General features: G+C 47.2%; 1 protein-coding gene across 8 annotated transcripts in view; it reads left to right on the top strand.

Moving 5' to 3' along the window:
- The window catches only part of TP63 (tumor protein p63), a gene marked incomplete at both ends in the record, with an annotated part of 105014 nt that overhangs the window by 72997 nt on the left and 16296 nt on the right, over window positions 1-15721 (top strand). For 5 of the 8 annotated variants that reach the window (XM_082003409.1, XM_082003413.1, XM_082003411.1 and 2 more), the window contains 5 exons: window positions 11731-11917; window positions 13634-13749; window positions 14075-14184; window positions 14466-14602; window positions 15615-15697. In XM_082003409.1, the coding sequence (XP_081859535.1) occupies window positions 11731-11917; window positions 13634-13749; window positions 14075-14184; window positions 14466-14602; window positions 15615-15697 (633 nt within the window). The remainder of the gene's footprint in view (window positions 1-11730; window positions 11918-13633; window positions 13750-14074; window positions 14185-14465; window positions 14603-15614; window positions 15698-15721) is intronic. The other 3 variants (XM_082003410.1, XM_082003408.1, XM_082003412.1) reach the window with 1 other exon arrangement.

Genomic DNA, 15721 nt, shown 5'->3' with positions numbered 1-15721 from the left:
TTCTGGAAATTGAGCGTAATGTGATCAGGAAATGGGACAGGCCGTGGCTGTTATCATGGAAGAGACTTGCTGGTACCTGCACTTTGTTTCAAATGTAATAAGATCTGACTCAGGAAAGTTTCCTGGACGTTACTAGAGAAAACTCAGTGCCCTTTTGGCAAGGGACTGGTGCTAACCTTTCTGCATGGGAACAAAAGAGACTTCTTGCAAATTCATAAATCTGTTCTGAAAGGGCTGCTCACAGTACGCTGAAGATTTAGAGGGAAATGGTCTCCCTCGGAGCAGAAAGGCGGGAGGGGGTGTTCAGGACTTTCTTTTTCTGAGATAGAAGCCAAGGAACAAGGCGCTTGTGTGCGCTGCCAGTGAAATCTCAGCGGGAAGACATGATGCTACTTGCAAGGTATGCACAAGACAAGACCAGAGGCGCCGCAGTGCTTGATTACTGTCAAGGGCTCAGTTGGAACTTGCCTTTGCTCTTTGGCCTGCAGCATTTATGTAGAAATTGGGGACGCTGCTGCTTGCTTCCAAAGCTTTGCCTTGATGGGTCCTGCCCACATCTTAGGCGGGGAGGAAGGGGGGGGGGGCTCAGAGCGTATGAAGCAAACAGGAAAATTACTCACCTTAATGATGCACTTCACTGGCACTGCTGCTTTGAGAGCCTGTCAGATTTAATACTTTCTGTCTTTCCTCCCATCACCTCCCATAGGTGTGATTAATACTTTATTAGAAGGATGAAGTGGAGAGGTATCTGTACTTTCCCTCAGGTGCAATAAACGGGGGGTGGGGGAAGGGAGGTGAGTAGGAGAGAAAGGGGATCGCCTTTTTCCATCAGAACCATTCAGTCTTTGTTGAGAGTGCAAATAGAGAAGAGAGCTCATTGACTGACTTGGCTGGTGGCCCCTTGTTTTATCGGAACATTCAAGTTCATAGCTGAAACCCTTGGCCTCCTGGTTAGCTACCAGCCCTGCTCCATGGGGTGCAGTGGCCAGTTCCCCACTCAAGGGACAGCCACAGAGCAGTCGTGCACTTGGTCACAGCATGACATTGAGGTAGGCATGCCCAGCTAAGAAAACACCCACACAGTCACCAACCTGCTCAGACTGCTCAGTCCATGGTAGAGGCAGACAGTATCTTGCTCTGTGCTCAGGAAAGACCTAATGCGTTTTGGCTGTGGATTTTAATATAGGTAATAAACCCCATGTTTCACAGGGGGTGGTCTCAGATGTCTTTGCATTTTCCAAGCTGGTCTGGTCTGTGGTATCCCAGAGCTCTCACACTGGCTCTGTCTGGCCTGTGTCTTTGGATGGAAACTTTGGATGAAGAAAAGAGCTACAGAGGGCTACAGTAGGAGAGCCCTGAGCTGTCACATGCACAAATTCAGTATCTGAAGGTGTCTGTTTCACCATCTAAGGAGACAGGAGTGCCTAGCCAGACCTTCCAGCTTTCCCTCTAGATGAACCTTGCTGAAAACTCTCCCCTTTGAAATAAATCTGGCATCCCTTGCTTGCATTGAACTACACTGTCTGGAGATATCCTGCAGTTTGTGTCAGTAATGCACTTGTCGGCAGGAGGGTAGTTGCTGGGCTGTATGCAATGAGTAGGGAAGCTGATCCTCCACATGGGTTACAGGGGAACAACAGAGGGATTGGTCATGGCCATGGGTACAAGTCATAATAGGTAATAGAAGTCCAACTAGTATCGCATTAGGAAGGCAAGGAAAATACAAATAATAACTATGTGAACTTCTTCAGGGGTTATTTGTCCTTTAAGTAGAGCCCACTGAATCTAAACCTTAAGTCAAGAGGGGACAGGAAAGAAAATGTGTCTGGACGAAGGTGTTATGTATGAGAAGTCAGAAGATGTTAAACCTGCTTTTAGCTTTGAATTGCTTGAATTTTCTTTACTGTAGCCACCTGTCAGAATGAGAGTGTGCAAAGACAGCCAGCTTGCAGCTCCTCTGAGCCCATCAGTGACCCAGTTAGGAAGAAGGACCCATATTTGATGCATATACTCTTATCCTTGCAAAATGCTGGCCATGTGGCAATTTGCAAGTAGATCAGCCCTTTGGCATGAGCAAGAATTTGGGTGGAAATTTGTCACACTTTAGCACAGTGTTCTGATTTCCAGGGTGTTGAATGGCTGGTGCACTCTGTGACAGAGTGCCTGATACCTCTGGGTCTGATGCTGCCCCTAAATTGCCAGCTTGGGATGTTGCTGATTGAAAAGACTACATTGCCAGAACAACTTTGCTGTTACAGATACTGTACTAACGACTCGTTTACTACCCTTTGAGATATCCATGAAATCCCCATATTTGCAGATGAGGGAACTAAAAGGAGTTTTGGAGTTTGGTCTGGAAGATCTGCATTTTCTTGTACCCTGCTTCCTCCCCTTGATCTTCAGCTGGTGTGGAGCTGTCTGAACTTGTGACTGTATCCCAAATTGCTGAGGACCCAAAGCATATGTCTACTTTCTAGAGGTCTGCAAGGCTTGATCTGCTTGTCTGGAACTCTTACAGCTGACCCACATTGATGAAACCAGGCTGGATTTGGTGGGAGCAGGCTTATCTTGGAGAGGTTTATGATTTTTGCTTTGCTATTTGCTTATCTTAATCGAGCATGCACAGAAACAACCAGTAAGAACAACCTCTATGTGCTGCTGTGGTTCTTCTCTCCTTACGGTTGAGTTCATCACCCTTTGACTTTCAGCAGGGGACAAAAGTGACTGGAAGATGCACTAGAAGTTGATGTCTGACTACTCCAGACAATGTTTCCTCTGGCTGGTTAGAGTGTTTGGAGTTTGGCTCATAGGATGGAGCATGCTGGAACATGTGGACTTGAAACAAGTGAGATCTGGGAGGCTAATAGGAAGCAAACAGCAGCCTTCATCTTTGGCTGAACCTGAGATAGGTGTTTGTAAGAAGGTTTAATCCCCCACGCCAAGCTAGGAGGAGGTTTGAAATGGTCAACCTGGGCTTTACTTAAAGCAGTCCATGAGCAGAACATGTTCTGGTGCTCAATATCTGAGGCACGTGAATCAGGAGCAGTATGTGGTAGGGTAGGTTTGCTGTTGGGAGCCTGAATATGTTCTTTCCAGTTCATTTCTGGAGTCCTTTATAGGAAAATTCTGGCTTGCTTTAAAAACAAGTTGAATCAAACCTTTCTTAACTCTAGGTTCGGCTGCACAAATGCTCTTTACGCAGAGGCATGCAGACTTAAGCAGGCGGTGGTTAACAGTGCTGCCAGAAGTTAAGCATACGCTGAAGTTTTGCTAAATCAAGTCTGGAGGTTTTTACCTGCAGCTTTGGTGAATATGTTCTGGTGTAATGAGTAGAACTGCCTCTAAGGATTATTGCTGATTATGTCACTGTCACAGTCTCTAGCTGGTGTGACACTTGGTGTCATACTAATCAATCTAGTCTCATGTAAGCAAACATGTCATCATATATGTACTGTACACCTGCTTGCATTACCTGTAAGCAGGTGTGTGTATTTTATATAGACGCAAATACTTGTAACTTCAGTGTAGCACTTTGTTCTCAGTCTGTTCCCCTCCTGCTAGGAGGATGTGAAGCAGCTGAGTGTCTTTGAGGATAGTGGAGCTGTGAAAGGAGGGAAGAAATGCAATGGAGCTATTGAAGGAGCTGCTTCTGCATTCGCTGTAATCGTTAAAAATAATGCTGTCCAACTTTATTTGCTCACTAATTAATGTTCAATTATTGAAGCAGCCGCTTTTCAAATCCAATTTTAACTAAAGTCTTAGTCTAACTTTAACTGCTCACTATTCTGCCAAATTTTAACGCTTCATAGCCTTTAGGTGAGTTTGGGTAGCATGAGAGTGGACTTACTACAGTGTATGTTTCGTAGTGTTGTATCTTCTTTGGTAGTCAAACAGACTGCTTATGTCGTGCTTTTGTAATATAGAAGTCACTGGGAGACCCAGATATCAGTTTGCGAGGCTGAGAGTTGAACAGGATAAAAAGAGCCTGTGTCCAGCCCTTACACACACACGCACACAAGAAAAATTAAAAACCAAGAAACAGCCAGAAACCCCCAATGCCTGAAATATAACATGGCAGCATGAGGCCCCATGCATGGAAGGCTTTATTTGCAAAATTATTCTAAAGAAAAGTCCTTTCAGGAAGGAGATACCACACAGTGTTTTACTGATGGGCTGTAATTGGCCATGTTAATGTCAGTTAGTCAGTAGAGCCTATGAAAATAACATCACGGGGGCATGCAGGGCCACGAGCTGGGAGACACTCTGATCCTGTTGCAATCTGCGCAGCCTTGGGAGCCTGGTACACTCACAAGGCGTGTGTGCTTTGGCCAGTTACATTGCATCCGAGGGAACCGTGCTACTGTCAGGAGAATGCTCAGGTGCTTTGCGTATGTGTGTAAACTGATGTTTCTAAGAAGGTATCTGAGAGTGTCCCTCAGATTTTTGGGTAATAATGTAAAATAAATGCTCCCTTTGGAGACTACTTCACTCAGTGAAAGCTCCCATGCTATTTGTAACGTGAGATCCCGCTGGTGGGCACTTGCTGCAACCCACAGGGGAAGATGTTGTTCAGCACTGGCTCAGCTTTGGCTTTCAGCACATTCGCTCTCATTTCATATCTTCACCTCATTTGCAAAATTTCCTGTGCGAAGTAGCCTATCAGAAATGCAAATTACTAACCATTGTTAGCATCTGAAAGTTATTTGGTACTGCTAAAGTTTCAGTTTAGAAACCAGCAGAGAAACAGGGTACAATAGACAATTGGAGTGTGAGCTGGGAAGGCAAGGTAAGGTCTTTTGACTGCAGGAGTCTTACAGTTTGGGCTTTTAAAGAAACTAATTTCAAAAAAAAACTTAAAAAAAAAAAAAATAGACTACCAAAGGAAGAGAACTTAACTAACAAAATCAAGCAGTAAAGCCTTTCTTTACAGCCATCACTTTGTATCAAAAAACATGCGTAAAATAATTCCCCGCTTTCCTCTGAAGTTTTCCATCAGGGTTTGTGGGGTTTTTTTCCCCTCTTGAAACAGAATACTTTTCAGTTATTTAAAAAAAAAAAAAAAACAAAAACCAAAATTGTTCTCAAGCCAAACCTCAGGAGGTCTTTGTTTGTTGATGAAATGTAAAAGCTCTGAAATGTGAAGTTTTCAAATTTACAACTGTTTCACAGTGCAAAAATAGTATGGGGAAATATCGGTGTTATTTCTGTTATCATTGTGTCTTTGCTGGCAGCGTTAAATAGGAGTATTCCTAAAGCACATAATACAGCCTGATCGAGGTAGTTTTAAATTAAAATCCCTGGGGAGCCTCAAGCGAGATGCTGAAGTTTTGTCGCATGAATTAATTATTTCCTTTTCCTAAAGATGGGAGAATCTAGTGGATGGTCCGAATTCAATATTTTGGAGGGGATTTCAGGGGTCCTCCGACAGCATGACCACGTGTGCATGTCCCTGTGCTCACTCTCCTCAGCCTGCTTCAGCACCGTCCTCCCAGTCAGGGTGCGGGGCTGGGGACGGGCGTTTGCGGGGTGCTGGTAGGGGACGGGACGGGAGCGCGGCGCGGAGGAAATCGCAAGGGTTTGTGCGTGGAGGGGGAACATGGAGCTGGCGCATCTGCTGGGGGAGAGGAACCCAAACCTACTTTTCTCGCCCTTCGCACTGCGCGATAGCGCAACGCAGGAGCCGCGCCAGCTCAGCCGAGCGCACGCGTCCCTTTTCAGCGGCTTGGTGGGCAGCAGCGCTTCTCCCACACCCGTGCCCGTGGGCTGCGCCCCGCAGTTAGCCACAGCCGGTGGGCAGAGGGCGAGCAGCTCCGCTGCGGGGCTGCGCGCAAGGAGGGGACCCGGCACCCCAGGCACCGTCCCGCTGAATCTTTGTCCGCAGGCTACGTTTCTCCGTTCTCCTCCCTGCCTCCCCTTCCCCGTTTACCTAAGCAGGTCAACGCACATATGGGTTTTTTGGGGGGTTGTTGGGGTTTTTTTTTATTTTTTTTTTCCTTTCACTAAGGTATCCAAGGTGCAGCACCAGCTGCCGCCGGCGTCCGGCCCGGCGCTGGGAGCGCCGCCCGCCCCGGGGCAGCGCGGAGCTGCTCCGACACGCTTCGCAGCGCTTCTCCTCTCGCTCCCGCGGTTTCGCGGCACGGGCGCTGCCCGTCCCCACGCAGCTCGTGGGTCGCGTACCGTGTCCTCCCGCCCCTCCGCGCTGCCGGCCGGGGGGACGCGGGGCCCACCTGCCTGATGTCAACATCTCGGAGGGCGAGGCCGGGGAGGAATGTGCCGCTCCCAGCCCGGCGCAGGTAATTAATCCCTGCGACTGACGGGTGGCAACAGGCGGCCTTTGGCTGCGACTCCTGGGGAAAAGCGCTCGGAGGAAGGATTTTCATAGCTCGGCAGCACCCTCCGTGCGCGCCTGGCGGGACGCGCGGGAACGGGGCGGAGGAGCTTAAGGGGAAAATGAAGTTTAAGTCTCCGCAAAAGCGGCTGTCCTTAGGTGAATGTAAGAGGCAAAGGAGGGTGACATGGGTTTTTCCTTTGCCCCGGAGCAGAGAACTTTAGTAAATGTCTGCAAAGCGCTTGTGGGGCTGCATAACATCCCCTCCCACTCCCGTTCTCCCCGGACGTGGCATGGTGGTTATGTTCACAGGCACGTCCTGCTGGTGCGGTGGGCTGTTGAGTCTGGGGGCTGTTGTCAAACGTGGTGGATCTGTAGGCATGTCGGGGTGATGATCGCTGGACCTATCTGTTGTGCCCGTGGTTTGAACATCTGCTATGTTCGCTAGCAGCAAGGTGTCTGCTTTTCTCTGGAGCCTGATGAGATAGAGGACCTCAAACTGGAGCCGCAACAAGTCAGCTAGTAAGCGGTGGGGTTCAGGTTACACTGAGGTAAATGCTACTGAGGTTATGCTCCCGGTAAAGCTGCTCTTGGGCTTCCCTGCTGAGTGTCCTCTGGGTACAAGTCAGTTCCTAACAGCACGTGTGCATGTGCACACATGTGTATATTGTGTCCCCCCCATACCACCAACAGTTTTTGTGAATGAAAAGTTAAATCACTGTTCATCAAAGTAAAAACATCTAAGGTGCACGCATAAATGTCAATTTTTATTCCTAGTAGGTAACTAACTTTCTTCTCACTGCCTTTTTTCTCCTGAATTAATAAACATTGCGCAGGTGATTCTTTATTTCTTTGTGATCCCCTGTTCCCATCTGCAAATTTTTTGGTGCAAGTAAATGTTGCTTTCCCACTCTTCTAACCTGTTTTTTTTTTTACCCTTCTTGGAGTTAGTTTGATAGGGGAGAAAGCAGAGCTGACCGACAGCTTTGAAAACATCAAGTAAAATGAATCTACTGTTTAACTGAGTTGAACTAAAACGTGACTTCTTGAAAGAAGTTTGCAAAAGATTTGAAAGACCTGTTGATCTGAGCAGAAGGCGCTCAGAGAGCTGTCACACCATAAGCTAGCCTCTGGGATCACCTTCAAGTAGATACCCGTCAGCATTTGCAAAGCTGGATGAACCCTGCTCCTTTTAAAGACTTAGGGGCTGTAATCCCTCAGCTAGATCAGATGCTAAAACAGATATTAAAGGTAGATTTCCAAAGTAGTGCTTGGGAGATTTCACTGCATCAGAGTTTTGCAGGGGAATTGAATGCTCAGTGAAAAGCCATTGCAGCTTGTATTGCAACCAACACTTACTTCCAGGAGACTTCTGTCCTTTCTAGCAAAAATTCTCCATTTGTGAGGTGAAAAGTGTTTTGTCTTCTCTTTTAAGCCCTTTGTTGACACACCTTCCAGAGAAGGGGCTTGCTGAGAAATCAGACAGGTGTTGCCTGATGGTAGCTGGCGTGTGTGTATTGTGATACTGAATTACCAGCCAGGGTGCCAAGGTGGGTAATACAGTATGTCTGCAGAGGCAGGTGGGGAGGGCAGGGCTGCAGGCACTGGAATGTTTTCTTCTTTCCTTTTGAAACACATTATTAAGCAAAAAGCTAAATTCACTGTTGTTCTTAGCAATCTCTTGAAGTCTGCTTATTTGGGCATGACATGCAGCACTTGAACCCCAAAGAAGAGTCTGAGCCAAAGCTCATTCTTCTCCCTCTTGAATGGATAACATGTCGCCAGGCTCTGCTCTCTTGTTTTAAATAGCTTTCCGGTCCATATGTTTGGTAGAAGTGGTGTTTGCACCCCTCAGGCTGTTGGCATAACTTTTGTTCCTGCTGCTAGATAATGACTGTTGTCATCTTGCTAAAGGACACGTTTGTTGATTGGGTCAAGCTCATTTTTGGTATTTTTGCTCCTAATTAATTTTCCTACAGTAGCCGGTAACAGAAGGGTGTTGATTAATAGTCATGCTCTAGATTTCTGGGGATTGCTGGTCTTGTGATCATACCCCTCATACAGTGAGCATTTGTCAGTTCCTGTAGCAAAATGGTGGGCAGGGGGGCTGTCACCTCCTGCAGGGTGGGGTGGTTTGGGGACTGCTGGGGACGGACACCTGTGCCAAGAGGTGACCCTTGCTTGCAGGCACTCTTGGAATGCACAAACTCCTACCTCGGGGGTTTTTCTGATGCTTATTTGCTTTGAAACCTATATACAATATCCTGTCTTGCTCTGTGGATATAGCGATTATCACCGATCCAGTACGAAGTCACCATGACCTAGTTGTTCACATCTATTTATGCCAATAGATGGCTGGGCATCAGGTTACCCATGGTTTCAGCAAAGCTGGCAGGGTGGGAAACTCAAGACCCTTACTGTCTAACAGCAGGTACCCTGTGGACAGATTTACACCGGTGTTAAATGACCAGCCACTCAGTGATTGTACGCTCGCAGCTGGCTGTGCCTGAGGTAGATGTGAAATCATGGCAATGTGCCACAGCCCTGAGCCCTGTGTGGTGCCCATGAGGCCTGAACTCCTCTTGCAATCACGTCACAAAAAGGTGGCGCCAGCCCTTCTGCTGTCTCATCTGCTGCTGCTGGGTGCTGCTGTTGGCCTCCCCATGCCCTGACCGTGTCCCGAAACAGAGGTGGGCTCCTGGTCACCCTCCTTCTCTGACATGCCAAGTTCAAGATGTTGGCCAGAGCCTGGAGCTCTTGAGTATGTCTTGTGTTTTGGGGACACATATATATGAGTATATTTCTTTGCAAAGGCTTGTTCATCATTAGCACTTGGCTGTTTCCTTTCTGTGAATTTAAGCTGCAGGTCTGATGCCTTCCTTGCTGGTCATAGCCAAAGGGGTCTGAGAGTTGGGATGCTGAAGGGTGGATGAGGAACAGATCTCTTCCTTTGCTGGCAGAGGGGCCACACTGTTTGACCTGGAGCTTCAGTACCCAAGTTGGTGTTGGGTACCTTTCCTGTCCTCCTGAAAGCAGTAGTTTTGTTGTTTTGTTTTTTTTTCTCCAAACTCCAGCTTTTTGTCTTTGAAGGTATTAGAAATAAAATTACAGTCAACACCAACACTCCTGATCCATGACTGAGGGGCATGTATCTCCTCCCATTTGTTCCATTCTCTGAATGCCTGCAGACACCAGACACATTGGCTCCTGGTGTGTGCTGTGCCCTCCCTGCACCATCGCGCTTCCATATTTATGCCTTCATTTTGGCCCATCGCCTTTGGGTGCTGAATTTCTTTACACTTCAGTGATGTTAAGGCATCCAAGCGATTAGTTGACTTTTTGAGATTTTTTGAGGCTTTCTGTCCTTGAAACCTCCACAATGCTATTAGCAAACTGATGTGTTGAAGGAAACAATGGTTTCTAAATTTTCTTCCTCTTTCAAATGTAAGTGATTCTTTTCCTACCTCTTGAAATGAAAAGACAACATAGTGAGCTCATTCTTACCTTTGGTAAGGAATTGCTTTTTAATTAAAAAACAATAAGGAATTTCAGGTTAAAAAGATGTATGATATAAATCACCATCTAGATCTGTTTCGCAACTTTTTTTTTTGGTAATTGTTTGGCATGTTCCCCATTTCCGCGGGCTGGGTAAATCCTTTGTGGGTTTAATCTCTAGCCTGCAGGCACATAAAATACATTGCACAATTTGGCCTTTGCATCTTAAAGAATTTTTTTCCTTAGCTTAAATACCTGTAGCATCTTCTCTGCCATATGGCAGGGTGGCCATTGAGTGAGGAGGGAAGGGACCGGCTTTACTTATTTCTAATCCCTCTCTCCTAACTTTGGTTTTTCCTATGTTAGCAATGTGCACACTTTGAAATGCAAATAATCCCTGAATATCGCTAGCTAATCCTTCTGTTGCCACATCACCCACCACTCACCCATGCATGCGCCGGCTCTTCCCATCCTGGCAGGGTGGATGGCCACGTCGTGCTCTCGACCTGTATGAACCTGTCGGTGCTCTGTTTGAAGAGTTGGGACCAGAGATGTACTGGCCATGGCTGCTAGAGACCTTTTTTAAGAAAACAACCACCTTGGGTCTTTCACTTTTCTTTTTCTGCAAGAACTGAAGGCATGGAAGTGGGGAAATGCCAGCAATTCCTGTGGGTTACGTGGTTAGAGTTACTGGGAGAGCTCTGCACTCAATGTCTGAGCACCAGGAGAAAACTGAATGCCTCTGGGGTGGGGTACTGCCAAAAACTGCTGTATTTTGGAACAACTTTGTACAGCAGAGGAGACTGGAGAGTCTCCTTCACAGGGGACATCCAGAAAAAAGGGTTCTGGTTAGACTGTACTGAACCATATAAGAGTTTTTGCGACCATTTCTGCACATGCCCTTATTTCAGTGTGGGTTTTTGAACAGAAACCAATGACTTCAGCCCACACCTCAATGTTCTGCGGAGTAAAGGTGTCCAGATAGGAACACACTTCAGGAAAATGCTGCACCAGTGTTACTGTTTTAGTGGGGAACATCTTAAAAGAGGGAATCTAATATGCTCCAAATTAGCATAGTAAATAAAAGCATCTTGTTCTGCTCCAGGTGTTCATTGCCCACCCCAGGATGGTCACAACCTCCTTTTGGAGACAGCTCCTGGGTTGTGCTTTAGGTCCCACTGCAGATCTGGTCTTTGGGCTGTTCAGCTCTTCTGAGCTCTGATATATATATATTTTTTTTTTTTTTTTTTTTTATTATTGGAAGTATTATTATTTCCCCCCTTTACTTCATGGACACAATGCTTTGAGTTTGGAAGCGGGGAGGTTGCTATACAGATGATCAGCAGAAGTATGAGATGCTTCTAAAAGATGACTGAAACGTCACATTTGGCACGACTCTCAAATTATTCGGGGTCTTGCTTTCCAGTACTGTTCAGTTCCAAGGTTCATGGTTTTATTTTACCCCTCTGCAAAAGTAAGAGAGCTTCTTACAAAACAGGATGAAGTGCTTTCCGTATGTGGTTTCCAGTGCTTCCAGGATTACAGGGTGTTGTGAAAAACAATAATGTCCGTTTTGTTAGGTGGGTAATGTGCATCCCTTGGAAGAGGGGCTGTGTGCCCAAGAGAAATAATGACTGTATTTGTTCATGTAAAAGCAGTGGTTTTTATCTGGAGATTTTTGCCTTTGGTAAAGCTAAGATGTAGATTCATACTCTGCTATTCTGAAACAGGTAGAGGTCTGGAGTTTTTGCCGCTTGTCTGGAGGTGCGAATGTTGTGTGAACAAATGCAATGCACGTGCAACAGCTGGTGCATCCAGTTACATGTGCAAACCCACCTCCATCCTTCTGGCATGCCTCCACTTCTAGCTGAACATCCTGACTCTCTCTTGCTCTTTTCCCCATCCAGTATTCCACCGAACTGAAAAAGCTGTACTGCCAGATCGCCAAGACATGTCCCATCCAGATCAAAGTGATGACCCCGCCGCCTCAGGGAGCCGTCATCAGGGCTATGCCAGTCTACAAGAAAGCCGAACATGTCACCGAAGTAGTCAAACGCTGCCCGAACCACGAGCTGAGCCGGGAGTTCAATGAGGGTAAGGAGGGCAGTGCTTTGCTGGCAGTCCCTCTCCAAAGCTGCTTGACTGATGAGTAGCCGGTGCGGGGATTTGGCAGCAGCTTCACAGCAAACCTGCTGGAAGCAGATCTCCCTGCAACATCTTGTGCAGCTTTTTAGTTCCCATGCTTAGCAGGAAGCCTCATGCTATACTTTAGCTGTCCCTGTGCAAGCACGTCCTTGGGAAGAACGTACTGAAATAAACTTCACGCCTGCCCAGGTTGGATGGATGTCTGTCCCCATGGCAGGCAGTGCCCTTCTGGCAGCCTTTCCACGCTCCGCTTTTGCTCCCGCAATGAGAACCAGCTGTTCTTGCGCGCAGGAATGAGCTTCCACGTCGCTGGAACAGGGATCTAGTAACAGGATGCAATATCATCCCCAGTCCTTAATCCATGCCTCAAAGACGGAGGGGCTGTTTATCTCTAGCAGGATAACACTAAGTGCCAGCATCAACTGCAGGCAGCCTCCCTGTACATTTAACGCTATCGGTTCAGTATTAATGTTTTAATCTTCTACTTGCTTCTCCTCATGTTAGTGAAGTAGCAGCTGTTTTAAAAATGTCCTGGGGTTTTCTGCAAACTCATGGGCTGGGCTTGGTTTTGCCTTGGCCACTTAAGTTCACATAAGTTCAAATGAGCATCTGTTTTATTCTATGTGCATTATTTATCTCCTACTGTAAAAAAACCCGGTTGGTGTCAGTTAGCAGAGTGTCTTAGGAACCTGGATCCCTTTGCTGGTTACAATGCAGCTAACTTGACAAACCCAAAAATAAGCAAGGATCTGTGAGTGTAAAATCAGAGTGGAGTGAGATAGTTCTTTGAAATAGTTTTTCATATTAAAGTGCTTTTCTGGCAACTGGATTTTTTGAGGGTTGATTCCTGGTTCAGTGATGGAGTTTTAAGAAAGAAAAAACCTAAAACTGTAAATTCTTATTCTGAAGCAATTATTTCTCTAGAAATACATTGTATTTCAAGTAAGAAATGAACAGTTCAAACACAAAACAAATTCTTTGGATGAACCTATAACAGGTTTCTCCCCTCAGAATTTAGTTGTATGTTGTAGAAACACTGAAGTAAATTTGCAGGAAGGAAACTATTTTTTCAAATTATTGGGAAGGGGCCTAGAAACAAAGATCACCATGTTCCCTTCTGCCACTGCTGTAAGCAAGAGTGATTTTTCAAGTTGACTTAATTAAATGCATATTTCTCTTGCTGCTTGAATCATTTTTAGCTCCTTGGGATCAAGACTGATGGGAGGTAAGAGAAGAGGGCTAGCAGTTGATGGGGAGAAGAGTAGGGATTGAGACTTGAAGGAATTTTTCTTGCATACACATTCAGGGGGAGGAAAAGAAAGACTTTCAGCTGGTATTAAAATCCACATGGGAGTAATCTGCTTGAAGCTATCTGCTCACAGCTGGCTGTGAGCTGCCATTCAGTTGATGTTTGGGCTCACTTAGTCCAGGATCTTGAGAAGCCCATGTTCAGGTATCCAGCGTGAGGAAGTCTGCGTTGCCTTTGATGTTTGGCAGTGGGCACCTTGGGAAGGGATGCTTTAAGGGCTGGGAGGCACATGTCTGCTCTGATAGACCTCCGGGGCCAGGCGCAGGGGTTTCCCTTGGTGGAAGATCTTGCTGCTCTGCACGTGGGCTTGCTTCACTGAACGGTGTCTCTTGTTTTTTGCCTCCTTGCCCTTGCAGGGCAGATTGCGCCTCCCAGCCACCTGATCAGGGTGGAAGGGAACAGCCATGCCCAGTATGTAGAAGACCCCATCACCGGGAGGCAGAGTGTGCTGGTCCCCTACGAGCCGCCGCAGGTACGTTGTGAGCTCAGGGTGGTGGCATCCCAGCACACAAAGGGGGTGGGGGTTGTAACCCTAGTTGAAGGAGTCGGGATCTTGTGCTTTCCCCATCCTCATCACAATGAATTCCTTCTTCCTCTTTGTCAGAAATGAGCTTTTAAACACTCTCTTTATCCCTTGAGAGCTGGAGTTCTTCATTTCCTTTAAGGAAGCCTTGTGGTGAGGCCTGTTTCATGCTAGTCTGATTGCAGCACAGCTGTGGGAGTACAAGAGGAGAGCCTGGAAAAAGCAGAGCTTTCCATCCACCATCTATCCTGCTCATCCCTTTTGTCTCATCCAGGTTGGTACGGAGTTCACAACAGTCTTGTACAACTTCATGTGTAACAGTAGCTGCGTGGGAGGGATGAACCGTCGCCCGATCCTCATCATTGTGACACTGGAAACCAGAGAGTAAGTAGTGCATCACGAGTGTAGCCGTCTGCTTGAGAGGTGGCCTTCTGGCTCCTCTTCTGCTCAGGGCAGCATTGCATATCCTTAGGGACAGTTTGATGCAAGGGGCCATAGGACATTTTTCAAATCTTTGCAGGTGGGAATTCCCCAATGCCTGGGACATCCTGACTGGGAAATGGGAGGTTTGGGTCTGTCTGTGCATAGTCTGCTGTGAAGCTGAGGGATGCTGCTGGCCCACATCTGAGCTGCCAGCTGATGTTTCCTCTCACCTCTCTCCCCAGTGGGCAAGTCTTGGGCCGCCGATGTTTCGAAGCCCGCATTTGCGCTTGCCCAGGTAGAGATCGCAAAGCAGACGAGGACAGCATTCGCAAGCAGCAAGTCTCCGACAGCACAAAGAATGGTGATGGTACGAAGCGCCGTAAGTAGCTGGCAGAGCTGGGCAGATTGCAAATCGTGCTGTCACCAGCTGCAGGTGTGGCCCCGGCGCTTGTGCCACAGGGACAAAGCGGTGCTGTGCGTGGGCTTGGAGGCAGGAGAGCGTTAGGTGTCTCTTCTCCCAGGGTCGATCAGCCCGAAAAATGAGCATTTTTCACAAAACAGCATTTGACACTCTGGATTTGCGGGCTCCCTTGCAGCGCTGCCTGTGTTAGATTAGTCCTGCCAGCACTGGCTGTAGGGGATGTGTGTTTGCCAACCTCGAGGTACATGGCTGGGACTCTGTAGCTACTTTTTGAACCTTTACTGCTTGTTTGGGACTGTGCTGTCATTCTCTGCTCCTTCTAGCCAGTGTCTCGTGCCATGGCATGTGTCTTCCAGCCGCAACGATCTAGATTAAGACTGCACGTAAATTCTGCTGTGCATCAGAGGTGCTCTGGCAAGTGGCCTCTCCTTTGTGCTCTAAAGAGCACAACGTGCTCATCAGACATGCAAGACGTGGAGACCCAGCTTTGTTTTCCTGCATAGGCTCAGTGATGACAGTAGGCTGAACAGCAAGGCAGCAGCTTTTAACAGGAGGCAGCTTGGAGGGGGACTTCGTTTTTGCAGTGAATTTTGCATGCTCCCTGCCTGTTGTCTCACTTTCGCAGATCACTGATCCACCAACAGCTTGTCAGCACCGTAACACCAAAGCTCAGAGTCTTTCATGCAAAGAGCCAGTGCTTGTTCTAGGTGTGCCTTGCTGGGGTTTTGCTGTATATCCAGCACTCCTTGGCTGATGTGTTTCCCCAAGCGGAATGGCCACACAATATCTGCAAAGTCATGTCTGCCTTACGGAGCCAGCAGCTGCAAGCACGGTTCTGGAGCAGCTCAGGCAGAGACCCTTTCACAGCACTGCGGGTTTGAGCTGGCCATGCATTTAATGTCTCTTCTGTATCTCTCTTTCTTTTTCTTCCTTTTTTTTTAATGGGATGCTTTTGGGGTTTCTCTTCCAGCTTTTCGACAAGGAACTCATGGCATACAGATGACATCTATCAAAAAAAGACGTTCGCCAGATGATGAGCTCTTATACTTGCCAGTGAGTTCTTTCTCTTTGCATTTA

The sequence above is a fragment of the Phaethon aethereus genome (assembly GCF_964289735.1).
Source record: "Phaethon aethereus genome assembly, chromosome: 9".
Classification (NCBI taxonomy): Eukaryota; Metazoa; Chordata; class Aves; order Phaethontiformes; family Phaethontidae; genus Phaethon; species Phaethon aethereus.
This window is presented reverse-complemented; position numbering and strand designations above follow the sequence as displayed.